General features: G+C 35.1%; 1 protein-coding gene across 1 annotated transcript in view; it reads left to right on the top strand.

Moving 5' to 3' along the window:
• The window catches only part of LOC114519008 (deleted in malignant brain tumors 1 protein-like), a 31,347-nt gene that overhangs the window by 343 nt on the left and 16,048 nt on the right, over window positions 1–14,956 (top strand). The window contains exons 2-32 of the mRNA XM_028539065.1: window positions 1,153–1,323; window positions 1,723–1,764; window positions 1,852–1,989; window positions 2,389–2,514; window positions 2,911–2,952; window positions 3,044–3,181; window positions 3,555–3,596; window positions 3,684–3,821; window positions 4,562–4,603; window positions 5,407–5,529; window positions 6,145–6,189; window positions 6,396–6,425; window positions 6,505–6,819; window positions 7,341–7,385; window positions 7,498–7,626; window positions 8,238–8,282; window positions 8,489–8,518; window positions 8,597–8,911; window positions 9,432–9,476; window positions 9,586–9,714; window positions 10,284–10,328; window positions 10,564–10,593; window positions 10,679–10,987; window positions 11,514–11,558; window positions 11,668–11,796; window positions 12,331–12,375; window positions 12,610–12,639; window positions 12,722–13,033; window positions 14,100–14,144; window positions 14,375–14,404; window positions 14,489–14,800. Of these exons, the coding sequence (XP_028394866.1) occupies window positions 1,153–1,323; window positions 1,723–1,764; window positions 1,852–1,989; window positions 2,389–2,514; window positions 2,911–2,952; window positions 3,044–3,181; window positions 3,555–3,596; window positions 3,684–3,821; window positions 4,562–4,603; window positions 5,407–5,529; window positions 6,145–6,189; window positions 6,396–6,425; window positions 6,505–6,819; window positions 7,341–7,385; window positions 7,498–7,626; window positions 8,238–8,282; window positions 8,489–8,518; window positions 8,597–8,911; window positions 9,432–9,476; window positions 9,586–9,714; window positions 10,284–10,328; window positions 10,564–10,593; window positions 10,679–10,987; window positions 11,514–11,558; window positions 11,668–11,796; window positions 12,331–12,375; window positions 12,610–12,639; window positions 12,722–13,033; window positions 14,100–14,144; window positions 14,375–14,404; window positions 14,489–14,800 (3,462 nt within the window). The remainder of the gene's footprint in view (window positions 1–1,152; window positions 1,324–1,722; window positions 1,765–1,851; window positions 1,990–2,388; window positions 2,515–2,910; window positions 2,953–3,043; window positions 3,182–3,554; window positions 3,597–3,683; window positions 3,822–4,561; window positions 4,604–5,406; window positions 5,530–6,144; window positions 6,190–6,395; window positions 6,426–6,504; window positions 6,820–7,340; window positions 7,386–7,497; window positions 7,627–8,237; window positions 8,283–8,488; window positions 8,519–8,596; window positions 8,912–9,431; window positions 9,477–9,585; window positions 9,715–10,283; window positions 10,329–10,563; window positions 10,594–10,678; window positions 10,988–11,513; window positions 11,559–11,667; window positions 11,797–12,330; window positions 12,376–12,609; window positions 12,640–12,721; window positions 13,034–14,099; window positions 14,145–14,374; window positions 14,405–14,488; window positions 14,801–14,956) is intronic.

Raw genomic sequence — 14,956 nt, 5'->3', positions numbered from 1 at the left:
TGTCCTAGGGCAATTAAAAAAATAGTCCCAAAGTGAGTTTTTTTATAGAAAACTATCAGAGTGGTACCAGTGGTATATCTCTGGTCTTCAAAAAATTAACCAACCAATCAGCTGTTTTTAGCCGTTTTCACATTAGAAGACGAACAAACCGTCTGGTCGAATAAATCGTGCTGCAAATTTTTCGTCCAATATGAATTCTAGACAGACAAAAACACGGCTTTGTGCTTTGGAAATTACCGAAATTACCGCTATTTCCATCCCCCTTGCGATTGCGATATTGCAATATCTTATTTTGCTCGTGAAATTTTTTCGATATGTATGAATCCAAGACGTTTTTTGATGACTAAAAGTAGACCAAAAAGCTTTCGACGTTTTGACCAAAGGACCTTTGTCAGGAGATTCAGCTAAGATTTACTCTCCTTGCGATCACGTCATACTACACTTGATGCGACGTTGTTAAGACTTTGTCCCCCCCCCGCTGGGTACCCTGGGTATATATTGTTTTTGCCACAGTTTAACGCAAACATTGCATTGTTGTTAACCAAGTTTACGTATTTGACCCTAACACTGGATTAATAACTCTAGATTCCTCTTTGAAGGACCGCTTAATGCAATGTTATTCTATGAATAAACTGTTGATTAATTTAATTAAACAATCTCTTCAAACACACAAAAACAGGATGAGAATGCCGTGCAGGGGGTATTAATTACGACAGTCTATTTTTTGTCTTCTGCAATATTGTTTCCATTCAATTTGTTCAACTTAAGTGTCTCCATGCAGCGTCAAAATCCAAAACAGAGCCATACAAATTCGAGTCGATAATATGAAATGTTTTTGCACCTAGGCATGGCTATATACATATATAGCCATATATGGACGTCTGAACAAAGAAAAAAACATTGAATCATAGCTTCCTTTGTACAACTAGGATATTAGAATAATCATTTATGCATATAGCGACGAACGTGGGTCAAAAGGCTGAATTTCAAGTCTTCATTGAATCTCAAATAAAATCGATGCGTTGTTAGATGTTCAGTTACTTTAGTGACCGGCTGTATCGAGGGATATTACCAATTTATTTAGTTTATTGAATGCTCAAAAATGCATGGTCAATACCATAAAGAACTGCAGGTCTTTCGTTCGATTATTAGGTGTCCAGTCAACGCCATCAATTCAATCAAGTTTGTCAGGAAGGAAATGCGGTAACGGACTATTTTCATGTCTCAGAAGCACAAAGTGTATACCGGTGTTTTGGGTTTGTGATGGATTGCCAGACTGTCCAGATTGGAGCGACGAAACCAACTGTAGGAAATCCTCACAAAGTAAGTGCACTGAACATGAAGATATTTTCTTATTACATTACAGAGCCAATGAACTATCCCTGAACTAATTAATTTGTATATAGAGCAAAGCTAAGCGTCGCCCGGATCAAGTGAATGGAGCAACAACACTTAATTAAGATGCAGCTAGGGAGCGCATTAAGGATTCAGAATATAAATTTTAAGACGATTTCCTGTTTCTATACGTATAGTTAGGCTGAGACCAGGAAGGCGTGATTAAGGTTTTTACTGCCCCTCGCCTTGCCAAAAATCCTGGTGTATATACACCACCATTATTCACATTCTTATTTTGACGATTATACCTAATCATTTTATCCAATTCAATTGTTTTATTTTTTCAATCGGTGCATTAATTCAAACTGATTTTATGTATACATCCAGAGATTCCGTATCTAAGCCGTGTTTCATCGACATCCTCTCAAGGTAAATTGATTGTTATTTATATCTATAAAATAAAACGAATATATAGCTACCAGATATAGACTGAAGTTTCTTTTCAATGCACAACAGTTTCATCATCCCAAGTCTCAGTTTGCCAACACGGAGAATTCAGATGCAATAATGGCTACGGATGTGTTCCGTCCAGTTGGTTGTGTGATGGGTATAACGATTGTTCTGATGGTAGTGACGAATGGTCGTGGAACTGTAGTATGTATATTAATATGGATTATTAACGTAGAAGTGGGCAGTGGCGTCGCCAGCCTGACGATTTTGTCCCGCTATGTAAATTTCGAGTTATTATAATTACTCATTTCTTTAGAAATTTATTGTTTTTATAGTCAATGAACATCAAAATATTAGCATAGCGGGATAAATCGTCAGGCTGGCTACGCTAGTGGAAGTGGGTGGGATGGCAACTGCCTGCAAGCCCTGATTTAAGAAAGGCCCTTTCTTTAGAAACAGCCAAACTGTAAGCTCACAACCATATATACCGACAGGATATAAGATTCAAATATATGTGTATTTAGGATAAACAGGGAGTATCTTTATTCGGTAAAACCCCGGAATACTTAATTTTTTATTGAATTCAATTGTTTTCATCCCAAGTCTCAGTAATTTGCCAACACGGAGAATTCAGATGCAATAATAGCTACCGATGTATTTCGTCCAGTTGGTTGTGTGATGGGGATGACGATTGCTCTGATGGTAGTGACGAATGGTCGTGGAACTGTAGTATGTATTAATATGGATTATTAACTTAGAAGTGGCCAAGTGGGTGGGATGGCAACTGCCTGCAAGCCCTGATTTAAGAAAGCTAGGCCCTTTCTTTAGAAACAGCCAAACTGTAAGCTCACAACCATATATACCGACAGGATATGAGATTCAAATATATGTGTATTTAGGATAAAGATGAAGTATTTAGGCCATGCACCATCTCTCTATAAGCTTCGTAGGCATGTTCGCATTTATTTTAACAATACTTCCTGTATGCTTGGTTATCTGTATATAGTCTTACGTACAGAAAATATCTTTATTCGGTTAAAATGCCAAATGCTTGATTATCTTATTCAATTCAATTGTTTTATTATATTCAATCGGTATATTCAAACTGATTCTATACACATCCAGATCTTCCGTCTCCAAGCCGTGTTTCATCAACATCCTCTCAAGGTAAATTGATTGTTATTTATATCCATAAAATAAAACGAATATATGTATAGCTAACAGATATAGACTGAAGTTTCTTTTCAATACACACCAGTTTTATCATCCCAAGTCTCAGTTTGCCCAAACGGAAACTTCAGATGCAACAATGGCTACGGATGTTTTCCGTCCAGTTGGTTGTGTGATGGCATGAAAGATTGCTCTGATGGTAGTGACGAATGGTCGTGGAACTGTAGTATGTATTAATATGGATTATCAACGTAGAAGTGGCCAAGTGGGTGGGATGGCAACTGCCTGCAAGCCCTGATTTAAGAAAGGCCCTGTAAGCTCACAACCGTATACCGACAGGATATAAGATTCAAATACATGTATATTTAGGATAAACAGGGAGTATTTAGGCCATGCACCATCTCCCTATAAGCTTCGTAGGCATTCGGATTTATTTTAACAATACTTCCTGTATGCGTGAATATCTGAATATATAGCCTTATATACGTACAGAAAATATCTTTATTCGGTTAAAATGCCAAATGCTTGATTATCTTATTCAAGTCAATTGTTTTATTTTATTCAATCGGTATATTCAAACTGATTCTATATACATCCAGATCTTCCGTCTCCAAGCCGTGTTTCATCGACATCCTCTCAAGGTAAATTGATTGTTATTTATATCTATAAAATAAAAAGTATATATAGCTACCAGATATAGACTGAAGTTTCTTTTCAATGCACACCAGTTTCATCATCCCAAGTCTCAGTTTGCCAACAAGGAGAATTCAGATGCAATAATGGCTACAGATGTGTTCCGTCCAGTTGGTTGTGTGATGGGTATAACGATTGCTCTGATGGTAGTGACGAATGGTCGTGGAACTGTGGTATTTATTAATATGGATTATTAAGTGGGTGGGATGGCAACTGCCTGCAAGCCCTGAAATAAGATAGGCCCATATATATACCGACAGGACAGATTCAAAATTTTGTATGTGTATTTGGGATAAACAGGGAGTATTCAGGCTCATATACATCTCCCCAAGTTCCAGACTTAATCCGGCCCTGAATCTGCTTGAAGGATTGGCATATACATGCAGTGTGAGTAAAAAAACCTGACACCTTTGAAGTTCAAATTAGCCGCATAACGGCTGTAATGTGACAAAACCTGCCTAAAATATCACATGGGTATACGAAGCATATCAAATAAGTGAATCATTAGTTAACCTAAAACATAAAGTTTGTTCCCTTTAGGAGTTAAAATGCATTCTAAGCTCTGTAAATAAAAAAGAACAGTTTTATCAAATAGTTTTTCTAGCAGACGCGCCATGTTGAATTGGTTTAATTAAACACTTTCGCATTAATTAACCACGTTCTTTTGATTGTACACCTGAGTCTGTTATGGTAATTGTCAGTTTTTTTTTACTCACCCTGTATAACCGCCCTATATGGCGAGCATTAATATGAGCAATTGGATGTTCGAGTTTTGTTACTGCTGTTGCAACTTGTTCATTAGTATAAAAGAGGCTAGTGCTTAAATTATTGACACTCGATGGTTAGCGTGTCAGAAGTAAGATGGTTAGCGTAGGTTTATAAGTGCAAAACCTAGCTATTATCTTTTTTTCAGGAATTTCGTCTATGAAATTTTCTTCCACGGCAAGTGTACAAGGTGATGTTTCTTTTCTCTGAAATTGCATAATTAACCGTGTTTGTGTTTATTTGCTGCAAGATTAATCCACGATTTACACTAATGCTTACGTTTTTAGCACTCATCATACCTATGCACCGTGTAACATGGCCTTCAGTAACGAGTGAATTAGTTACGGATGTTCAAATTGGAGCTTGTACCCATTAAAGGCAAAGCATTCGTAACTAATCACTCATTCGCACATAAAAATTGCAGTAAAAACGGTTTACACTTGCAACTTTCGTCTTTTGATGAATGTGAACGAGTAATTAATTACAAATGATTGATGCACAAGAGCTCTTATATTCAATATCTGTAACTATAATTCACTCGTTCACATCTATCAAAAGAAGAAAATCGCACAAAAAGTCGCAGCAGAAATCGCAAATGTAAATTGCGAAAATGAACAGTATACGAAATCTAGGTTCCATTCTATGTTTGTATCCTCTTAACTAACGGCATTTTAATTTACCCTTCAAAATAGCAGAAGCATATCATTGCAGCGTGAAAAAGTTTAATACCTAGAATTTATACGCTATCTTGTTACATACACTTGATGTTTATCCAAATGTGGCACTTAAATTCGAACCAATACATTAATTTTGGTGTTTACTTATGCTTTCATTGTTCAAAGGTCAACTTCAGTTTCAATTTTTCTTATTTTGATTCTATTCGTGAGGTTTATATGCAAAACCATCTCCACAATCTCAACGTTTCAGCACTGCTGAACACTCCTGCATGGTTTTAATAAGACAAATTAGAATTACGATTTATGTTAAATCCAGCATCACAAGTCACTTGTCCATTCTGGAAGTTCAGATGTAACAATGGTTACCAATGTATTCACCAATTTCATCTATGTGATGGATGGGCCTATTGCGCCGATGGTAGTGATGAATGGAATTGCAGTATGTATATTTATAGCACATTTACCCCAATAAACCGGGTTTTGAACGTTTTTAAACGTGCGGGAGGGGGAGAATTAAGAGGTGCAGGAGAAGGGGGGGGGGTGCAGCAAATTCTATCAAAATTTGGACAATTTTTGGACAAGTCTGCATGTGATAAGTCTTTTATTGCCAGAGTTAAGAATTGAGAATATTAATATATGAAAAAAATGTATATTTACAAGTCCTGTATATTTACAGGTACTTGGTTGATACCAGCAATTTATATTGCTGGAACATGCTAAACTGTGTAAATATATTATTATTATTAAAGGAACCTCCACACAGAGCGAGAAAATAAATCGCTAATGAAAAATAATTTTTTTCACACTGTTCAGCGTCACAAACTATATAGCTAAAATATAATTATTTTTGAACATTATTCTTGAAAATGTTTCGCATAATATCAAGAAAAGAGAGCCTATAGACGGAAAAAAATAAACTTATACAGAGTGATTTATTTTCCGAATGATTTAATTGTAGAATTTAAATTAAATCAAAATTATAATCTTACACCCATTTATGATCGAATATCTGGGAACGAAATATGATATACGAATGTTTTTTTATCGTGTATAGGACCGTCAAGCTCCATAGACCCAACTCCGACTTCAAGCATGAAAGGTGATGTATGCACGTTTGTTTTTCTTTGAAAAAATCTGCCATGTTTTTGCAATTTGATGCGAAGAATTTAGCCTGCAATTAAGATTAAGAGAAATCTTGGTCCAGCAAAACATGCACAACATCAGATTGATTTCATATAACATACAGTAATTCATTCGGGCCTTCAAAAATAAATTTTCATATTTTCAACTTTTTTGTCCATTTAGCTAAAACGAGTGCATATGGTTCATTTAAAGGTAAAAACTGGAGCGTAATGGTGGAAAGTATTCCTTCTATTGAAAGAGATGTTTAAATTTTGGTTTTTCAATTTTACAGACATTCGAATTATTGCTAATGGTTCATACAATGAAGGACGAGTGGAGGTTTATTATAACGGCAGATGGGGAACAGTTTGTGATGATTATTGGGACATGAACGATGCTCGTGTTGTCTGCAGACAGCTTGGTTTTCAAGACGCAGAAGCTGCTTATCAGGGTGGTAATGTTCGCGATGGAACTGGACAGATTTGGCTTGATGATGTTGATTGTAGAGGTTCTGAGTCGTCACTATTTTCATGCAGACATCAAGGATGGGGGAATCACGACTGTGGTCATCATGAAGACGCTGGTGTTCGATGTAGAGTCAATGGAGGTGAGAATATATAATTTATGATAAAGATGGCAACAAGGGTCGCGGTTGTTCGAGAGGTGTTTAGCTTAAAGAGTGCAGGATAAGTTCAAAATGAAAAACAAAATTACTTATTAATTAAACAACTGTGCTGATATATTTCGATGTAAAAAGTTTTATTTTTCAATGGAAAAACATATTAAATGCATAAGAATGCAGGTTCAACCATTCACACGATCTATCAGAGTAGTTTTAAACTTTGGCTTATCCACCGTTTAAGTCAAACGGCTTTCGAACAACCGGTCCCAGGACTTTATATTTCACTTGTATGAATTAATATTAACCTAGAAACGAAAACGTTTACACGCTGGGAAAGACGGAGAGGCATTGTTGAGAAGAATCAACACTGGAGCAAAAAATCTTTATTCCTAACAAATTGAACAAATTATCACATGAGTTATATATCATTCATGTGGTAATAATTATAGCTAATGTATTTCATCAGTGAACTACGTCTAAAAGTGATCTTTCATTGCTTTGTGCAGGAACCTCCAGCTCGATAAATCATTTCTCGACTTCAAGTATACAAGGTAATACATATCAAATATATTTGCAATATTTTGTTTTCGATACCTGTCTCAGAGACGGAATGGAAATTAATTGTTTCTAATAAATTTTATAATTCTCATTATATCCATGCAGCATCACAAACTATATGCCAATATTGGCAGTTCAGATGTAATAATGGTTACCAATGTGTAGATCGATATTATCTTTGTAATGGTTGGAGAGATTGCTCTGATGGAAGTGATGAATGGCCGTCGAACTGTGGTATGTAGCTATTTTGTACGAACAATGTTATATAGTGCGGCACGAAAATTTTTCTAGCTAAGTATTTTTGTGAAAGAATTTGCAGAGAGGAATTTATTTTTCTTTTTAAAGCACATTAAAAACCATTAAAATGAATACTGTTCAAAACGTAGTCCACTGTACAATCTAAGGAATAAAGCTAACATAAATGAACTTTAAATGAGTAGTACGCCGAAAAGATTTCATGATTTTATTGTTTTTCCGCCAAAATACGCGCGGACATAAAAAACAATCTTCTCTTAATTAATTATCTCCCAGCCGTTAGTAGCTTTTCTGCTCACTATAATATATTTCTGGCTTTTTTTATATTTTTCTGCTTTGTATCCATACCGTATTCTACAACCTCCTCTATATATCTTTCAGTTCAAATCAAACATTCTTCTTGAAAATGTTTCGCATAATGTCAAGAAAAGAGAAACTTATAGACGGAAAAAAATAAAGTTATACAGAGTGACATATTTTCCGAATGATTTGTAGAATTAAAATTAAATCAAAATTTTAATCTTACACCCATTTATGATCAAATAACTGGAAACGAAATATGATATACGCATGTCTTTTATCGTGTACAGGACCGTCAAACTCCATAGACCCAACTCCAACTTCAACCATGAAAGGTGATGTATGCACGTTTATTTTTCTTTGAAAAAATCTGACATGTTTTTACAATTCGACGCGAAGAATTTAGCCTGCAGTCAAGATTAAGAGAAATCTTGGTCCAGCAAAGCGTGCACAAGATCAGATTGATTTCATATAACATACAGCAATTAATTCGTGCCTTCAAAAATAAATTTTCATGTTATCAACTTTTTTGTTCATTTAGCTAAAACGAGTGCATATGGTTCATTTAAAGGTAATAACTGGTGCTTAATTGTGAAAAGTATTCTTTGTATTGAAACAGGGGTTTAAATTTTGTTTTTTAATTTTATAGATATTCGAATTATTGCTAATGGTTCATACAATGAAGGACGAGTGGAGGTTTATTATAACGGCAGCTGGGGCACAGTTTGTGACGATAGTTGGGGAATGGACGAAGCTCGTGTTGTCTGCAGACAGCTTGGTTTTCTTGATGCAGAAGCTGCTTATCAGGGTCGTGATGTTGACGATGGAACAGGAAAGATTTGGCTTGATAATGTTGATTGTAGAGGTTCTGAGTCGTCGCTATTTTCATGCAGACATCGAGGTTGGGGTCGTCACGACTGTGGTCATCATGAAGACGCTGGTGTTCGATGTAGAGTCAATGGAGGTGAGACTATGTAATTTATCATAAAGATGGCAACAAGGGTCGGTTGTTCGAAAGGCGTTTAGCTTAAAGGGTGCAGGATAAGTTCAAAATGAAAAATTAAATTATCTATTCATTAAAGAACTGAGCTGAAATATTTCGATGTAAATAGTTTTATTTTTCAGTGGAAAAACTTATTAAATGCATAAGAATGCAGGTCCAGCTATTCACACGATGTATTTGAGTAATTTTAAACTTTGGCTTATCTGCCGTTTAAGTCAAACGCCTTTCAAACAACTGGTCCCAGGACTTTATATTTCACCTTTATGAATTGAGATTAACCTAAAAACGAAAAATTCACACGCTGGGAAAGACGGAGAGGCATTGTTCAGAAGAGTCAACACTGGAGCAACAAATTTTTATTCCTATCAAATTGAACAAATTATCGCAGGAATTATATATCATTCATGTGGTAATAATTATGGCTAATGTATTTCATCAGTGAACTATACGTCTAAAAGTGTTCTTTCATTGCTGTGTGCAGGAACATCCAGCTCCATAAATCATTTCTCGACTTCAAGTATACAAGGTAATTCATATCAAATATATTTGTAATATGTTGTTTTCGATACCTGTCTCAGAGACAGAATGGAAATTAATTGTTCCTAAATAAATTTTATTGTTCTCATAATATCCAGCATCACAAACTGTTTGTCGGTATTGGGAGTTCAGATGTAATAATGGTTACCAATGCGTTGATCGATATTATCTTTGTAATGGTTGGAGAGATTGCTCTGATGGAAGTGATGAATGGCCGTGGAACTGTGGTATGTAGCTATTTTGTACGAACAATATTATATAGTGCGGCACGAAAATCTTTCTAGCTAAATATTTGTGTGAAAGAATTTGCAGAGAGGAATTTGTTTTTCTTTTTAAAGCACATTAAAAACCCATTAAAATGAATACTGTTCAAAACGTAGTCCACTGTACAATCTAAGGAATAAAGCTAACATAAATGACCTTTAAATGAGTAGTACGCCGAAAAAATAATCTCTCCGTATTGAATTATCTTCCAGCTGCATGTTAGTAGCTTTTCTTCTCACTATGATATATTTCTGGCTTTTTTTATATTTTTCTGTTTTGTATGCATACCGTATTCTCCAATCTCCTAAATATGTTTTGGTTCAAATCAAACGGTATTCTTGAAAATGTTTCGCATAATATCAAAAAAGAGAAACTTATAGATGGAAAAAAAAGAATAAACTTATACAGAGTGACATATTTTCCAAATGATTTGTAGAATTTAAATTAAATCAAATTTTAATCTTACACCCATTTATGAACTAATAACTGGAAACGAAATATGATATATACGAATATCTTTTATCGTGTACAGGACCATCAAGCTCCATAGACCCAACTCCGACTTCAAGCATGAAAGGTGATGTATGCACGTTTGTTTTTCTTTGAAAGCATCTGGTATGTTTTTGCAATCTGATGCAAAGAATTTAGCCTGCAATTAATAGCATGTGCCAAAGCATGGACAAGATCATATTGATTTCATATAAGTATAACTATAACATGTATACACCTTAACATGTGTAGTCAGTTAAACATGTAATTCATTCGTGCTTTCAAAAATAATTTTAATATTTGCAACTTTTTGTTCATTTCAGCTAAATCGAGTGCATATGGTTCCTTTAAAGGTAAAAACTAAAGCTGTTTAACTGCACCTGGAAAGTATTCATTGTATTGAAACAGGGGTTTAAATTTTGTTTTTCAATTTTACAGACATTCGAATTGTTGGTTCATACAATGAAGGACGAGTAGAGGTTTATTATATGGGACAATGGGGCACAGTTTGTGATGATGGTTGGGGCATGAACGATGCTCGTGTTGTCTGCAGACAGCTTGGTTTTCATGATGCAGAAGCTGCTTATCAGGGTGGTCACTTTCAGGCTGGAACTGGACGGATTTGGCTTGATGAAGTTGATTGTAGAGGTTCTGAGTCATCGCTATTTTCATGCAGACATCCAGGATGGGGGGTTCACGACTGTAGCCACAGTGAAGACGCTGGTGTTCGATGCAAAGTCAACGGAGGTGAGAATATATAATTCAGTATGATAAAGATGGCAGGGGCCGGTTGTACGAGAGGCGTCTATATAGCTTAAAGGGTGCAGGATAAGTTCAAAATGGAAAACAAAGTTATCTATTCATTAAACAACCGAGCTGAAATATTTCGATGTAAATAGTTTTATTTCTTAATGGAAAAACTTATTAAATGCATAAGAATGCAGGTTCAGCCATTCACACGATCTATCAGAGTAATTTTAAACTTTAGCTTATCCACCGTTTAAGTCAAACGGCTTTCGAACAACCGGTCCCAGGACTTTATATTTCACCTTTATGAATTGAGATTAACCTAGAAACGAAAAATTCACACGCTGGGAAAGACGGAGAGGCATTGTTCAGAAGAGTCAACTCTGGAGCAACAAATGTTTTATTCCTATCAAATTCAATAAATTATTACTACATGAATTTTATATTATTCATGTGGTAATAATTATAGATAATGTATTTCATCAGTGAACTACGTCTAAAAGTGTTCTTTCATTGCTGTGTGCAGGAACCTCCAGCTCGATAAATCATATCTCGACTTCAAGTATACAAGGTAATACATATCAAATATATTCGTAATATTTCGTTTTCGATACCGGTCTTAGAGACAGAATGGAAATGAATCGTTCGTAAATAAATTGTATGATTCTTCTAATATCCAGCGTCACAAACTATATGTCAATATTGGCAGTTCAGATGTAATAATGGTTACCAATGTGTTGATCGATATTATCTTTGTAATGGTTGGAGAGATTGCTCTGATGGAAGCGATGAATGGTCGTGGAACTGTGGTATGTAGCTATTTTGTACGAACAACATTATATAGTGCGGCACGAAAATCTTTCTTGCTAAGTATTTGTGTGCAAGAATTAAATTTTTAAAACCATTAAAATTAAATCTGTTCAAAACGTTGTCCAGTGTACAATCTAAAAAATTAAGCTAACATAAATGAACTTTAAATGAGTAGTACGCCGAAAAGATTAAAGATAATCTCTCCGTAATTAATTATCTCCCAGCCGTTAGTAGCTTTTTTCTCACTATAATATATTTCTGGCTTTTTTTATATTTTTCTGTTTTGTATAAATACCGTATTCTCCAATCTCCTAAATATGTTTTGGTTCAAATCAAACATTATTCTTGAAAATGTTTCGCATAATATCAAAAAAAGAGAAACTTATAGATGGAAAAAAATAAACTTGTACAGAGTGACATACTTTCCAAATGATTTGTAGAATTTAAATAAAATCAAATTTTAATCTTACACCCATTTATGAACTAATAACTGGAAACAAAATGTGATATACGCATATCTTTATCGTGTACAGGACCGTCAAGCTCCATAGACCCAACTCCGACTTCAAGCATGAAAGGTGATGTATGCACGTTTGCTTTTCTTTGAAAGCATCTGGCATGCTTTGGAAATTTGATATGAAGAATTTAGCCTGCAATTAATAACACGCGCCAAAGCATGCACATGCAAGATCATATTGATTTCATATAAGTATAACATGTATACACCTTAACATGTGTAGTCAGTTAGACATGTAATTCATTCCTGCCTTCGAAAAGTAATTTTCATATTAGTAACTTTTTGTTCATTTCAGCTAAATCGAGTGCATATGGTTCCTTTAAAGGTAAAAACTAAAGCTTAACTGGACGTGGAAAGTACTCATTGTATTGAAACAGAGGTTTAAATTTTGTTTTTCAATTTTATAGACATTCGAATAGCTGATGGTTCATACAATGAAGGACGAGTGGAGGTTTATTATAACGGCAGATGGGGAACAGTTTGTGATGATGGTTGGGGCATGGACGATGCTCGTGTTGTCTGCAGACAGCTTGGTTTTCATGATGCAGAAGCTGCTTATCAGGGTGGTCACTTTCAGGCTGGAACTGGACGGATTTGGCTTGATGAAGTTGATTGTAGAGGTTCTGAGTCATCGCTATTTTCATGCAGAAATCGAGGATGGGGGATTCACGACTGCAGCCACAGTGAAGACGCTGGTGTTCGATGTAGAGTCAATGGAGGTGAGAATAAATATATAGTTTATGATAAAGATGCAACTGTCGGTTGTTCGAAAAACGGTGGATAAATTCAAATTGGAAAACAAAGTGATCTATTTATTGAATAACTGAGCTGAAATATTTCGATGTGAATAGTTTAATTGTCAATTGCATGAAGTACATATTAAAGGCATAAAAGGCAGGTTCAGTCATTTTACAAGATCTATGAGAGTATTTGTAAACTTTGGCTTATCATGCATGCTTTTTAAGCTAAACGCCTTTCGAACAACCGGCTCCATTTTTTCTATAAGAACTGATTATTAGTCCGGCAGGAAAAACGTTCTTCTCATTAAATATTTGTTTGAAAGAATATCGCGGACAAACAAACATTATAAAGTTTTTAGGAATTCATGTTGCTTTTTAAAGCACGTGCATTAAAGAACATGAAATAATGCTCAAAATTTAGCCCACTATAGTCTATATAATCTAAATAATAAAGCTAACATAAATGGTTATGAGCTTTCAGTAAATGAGTGGTACCCCGAAAAGATTTCATGATTTTAATGTTGCTCCGGCAAAATAAGCGCGGACATATAAAAGAATCTCTCCTTACAGTCGTGCTAATAGAAGCGTTCCGAAAAATGTTGACCAGTTCATTTCCTAACTTGAAGAAACAAATCTGAAGAATTCCTCAACAATTTGAAAGTTCCTTGAAGAGTTCCTTAAAAAGTTCCTAACTTCCTGTTTCATTAACCAATCAGATTGCTCGAAAAAGAAATATAAAATTGGATTGGTCAATGAAATAAGAAGTGAGGAACTTTTTTTGGAACTTTTCAAATTGTCGAGGAGTTAGCCTTTCTCAAGATGACGAATTATGCCGCCATTTTTGGGGTACTCTTTTTCAAAACCGCAAGCGTGAGACATCATAACGGCCACAGTCTTTAATTTTAGGCTGGAGTTGTTCTTCAAATGGTCTGTTGGTTTTAAAAAAAATGCTTTTCATGTTCGATAATAATTTTTTAACCTATTACCCCCATTTATGAACTAATAACTGGAAACGAAATATACGAATATCTTTTATCGTGAACAGGACCCTCAAGCTCTATAGACCCAACTCCGACTTCAAGTATGAAAGGTGATGTATGCACGTTTATTTTTCTTGAATACATGTATGTGACATGTTTTTGCAAGTCGATGTAAAGAATTTAGCCTGCAATCAATATTAAGAGAAAACCTGATCTAGCAATGCATGCACAAGATCAGATTGATTTCATATAAGTATAACATGTGTAGTCAGTTAGACACGTAATTCATTCGTGCCTTCAAAAATAATTTTCATATTTGCAACATTTTTGTTCATTTCAGCTAAATCGAGTGCATATGGTCCCTTAAAAGGTAAAAACTAATGCTTAATTGTTGAAAGTATTCCTTGTATGGGTATGGAAATAGGGGTTTAAATTTTGTTTTTCAATTTTATAGATATTCGAATAGCTGATGGTTCATACAATGAAGGACGAGTGGAGGTTTATTATAACGGCAGATGGGGAACAGTTTGTGATGATTGTTGGGGCATGGCTGAAGCTCGTGTTGTCTGCAGACAGCTTGGTTTTCAAGATGTAGAAGCTGCTTATCAGGGTGGTCACTTTCAGGATGGAACTGGACAGATTTGGCTTGATGAAGTTGATTGTAGAGGTTCTGAGTCATCGTTATTTTCATGCAATCATCCAGGTTTGGGGATTCACGACTGTAGCCACAGTGAAGACGCTGGTGTTCGATGTAAAGTCAATGGAGGTGAGAATATATAATTTATGATAAAGATGGCAGGATTTTATGCTGCACCTGCATTAAGGATTAGCAACAAATTTTATTCATATCAAATTGAACAAATTATCATTAATTTACCACATAATCTAAAGAATAAAGCTCAAAGAAATGAACCTTAATTAG

This window comes from Dendronephthya gigantea, unplaced genomic scaffold (genome assembly GCF_004324835.1).
Source record: "Dendronephthya gigantea isolate DGI-Jeju-01 unplaced genomic scaffold, DenGig_1.0 000012F, whole genome shotgun sequence".
In the NCBI taxonomy this organism is placed as follows: domain Eukaryota; kingdom Metazoa; phylum Cnidaria; class Anthozoa; order Malacalcyonacea; family Nephtheidae; genus Dendronephthya; species Dendronephthya gigantea.
This window is presented reverse-complemented; position numbering and strand designations above follow the sequence as displayed.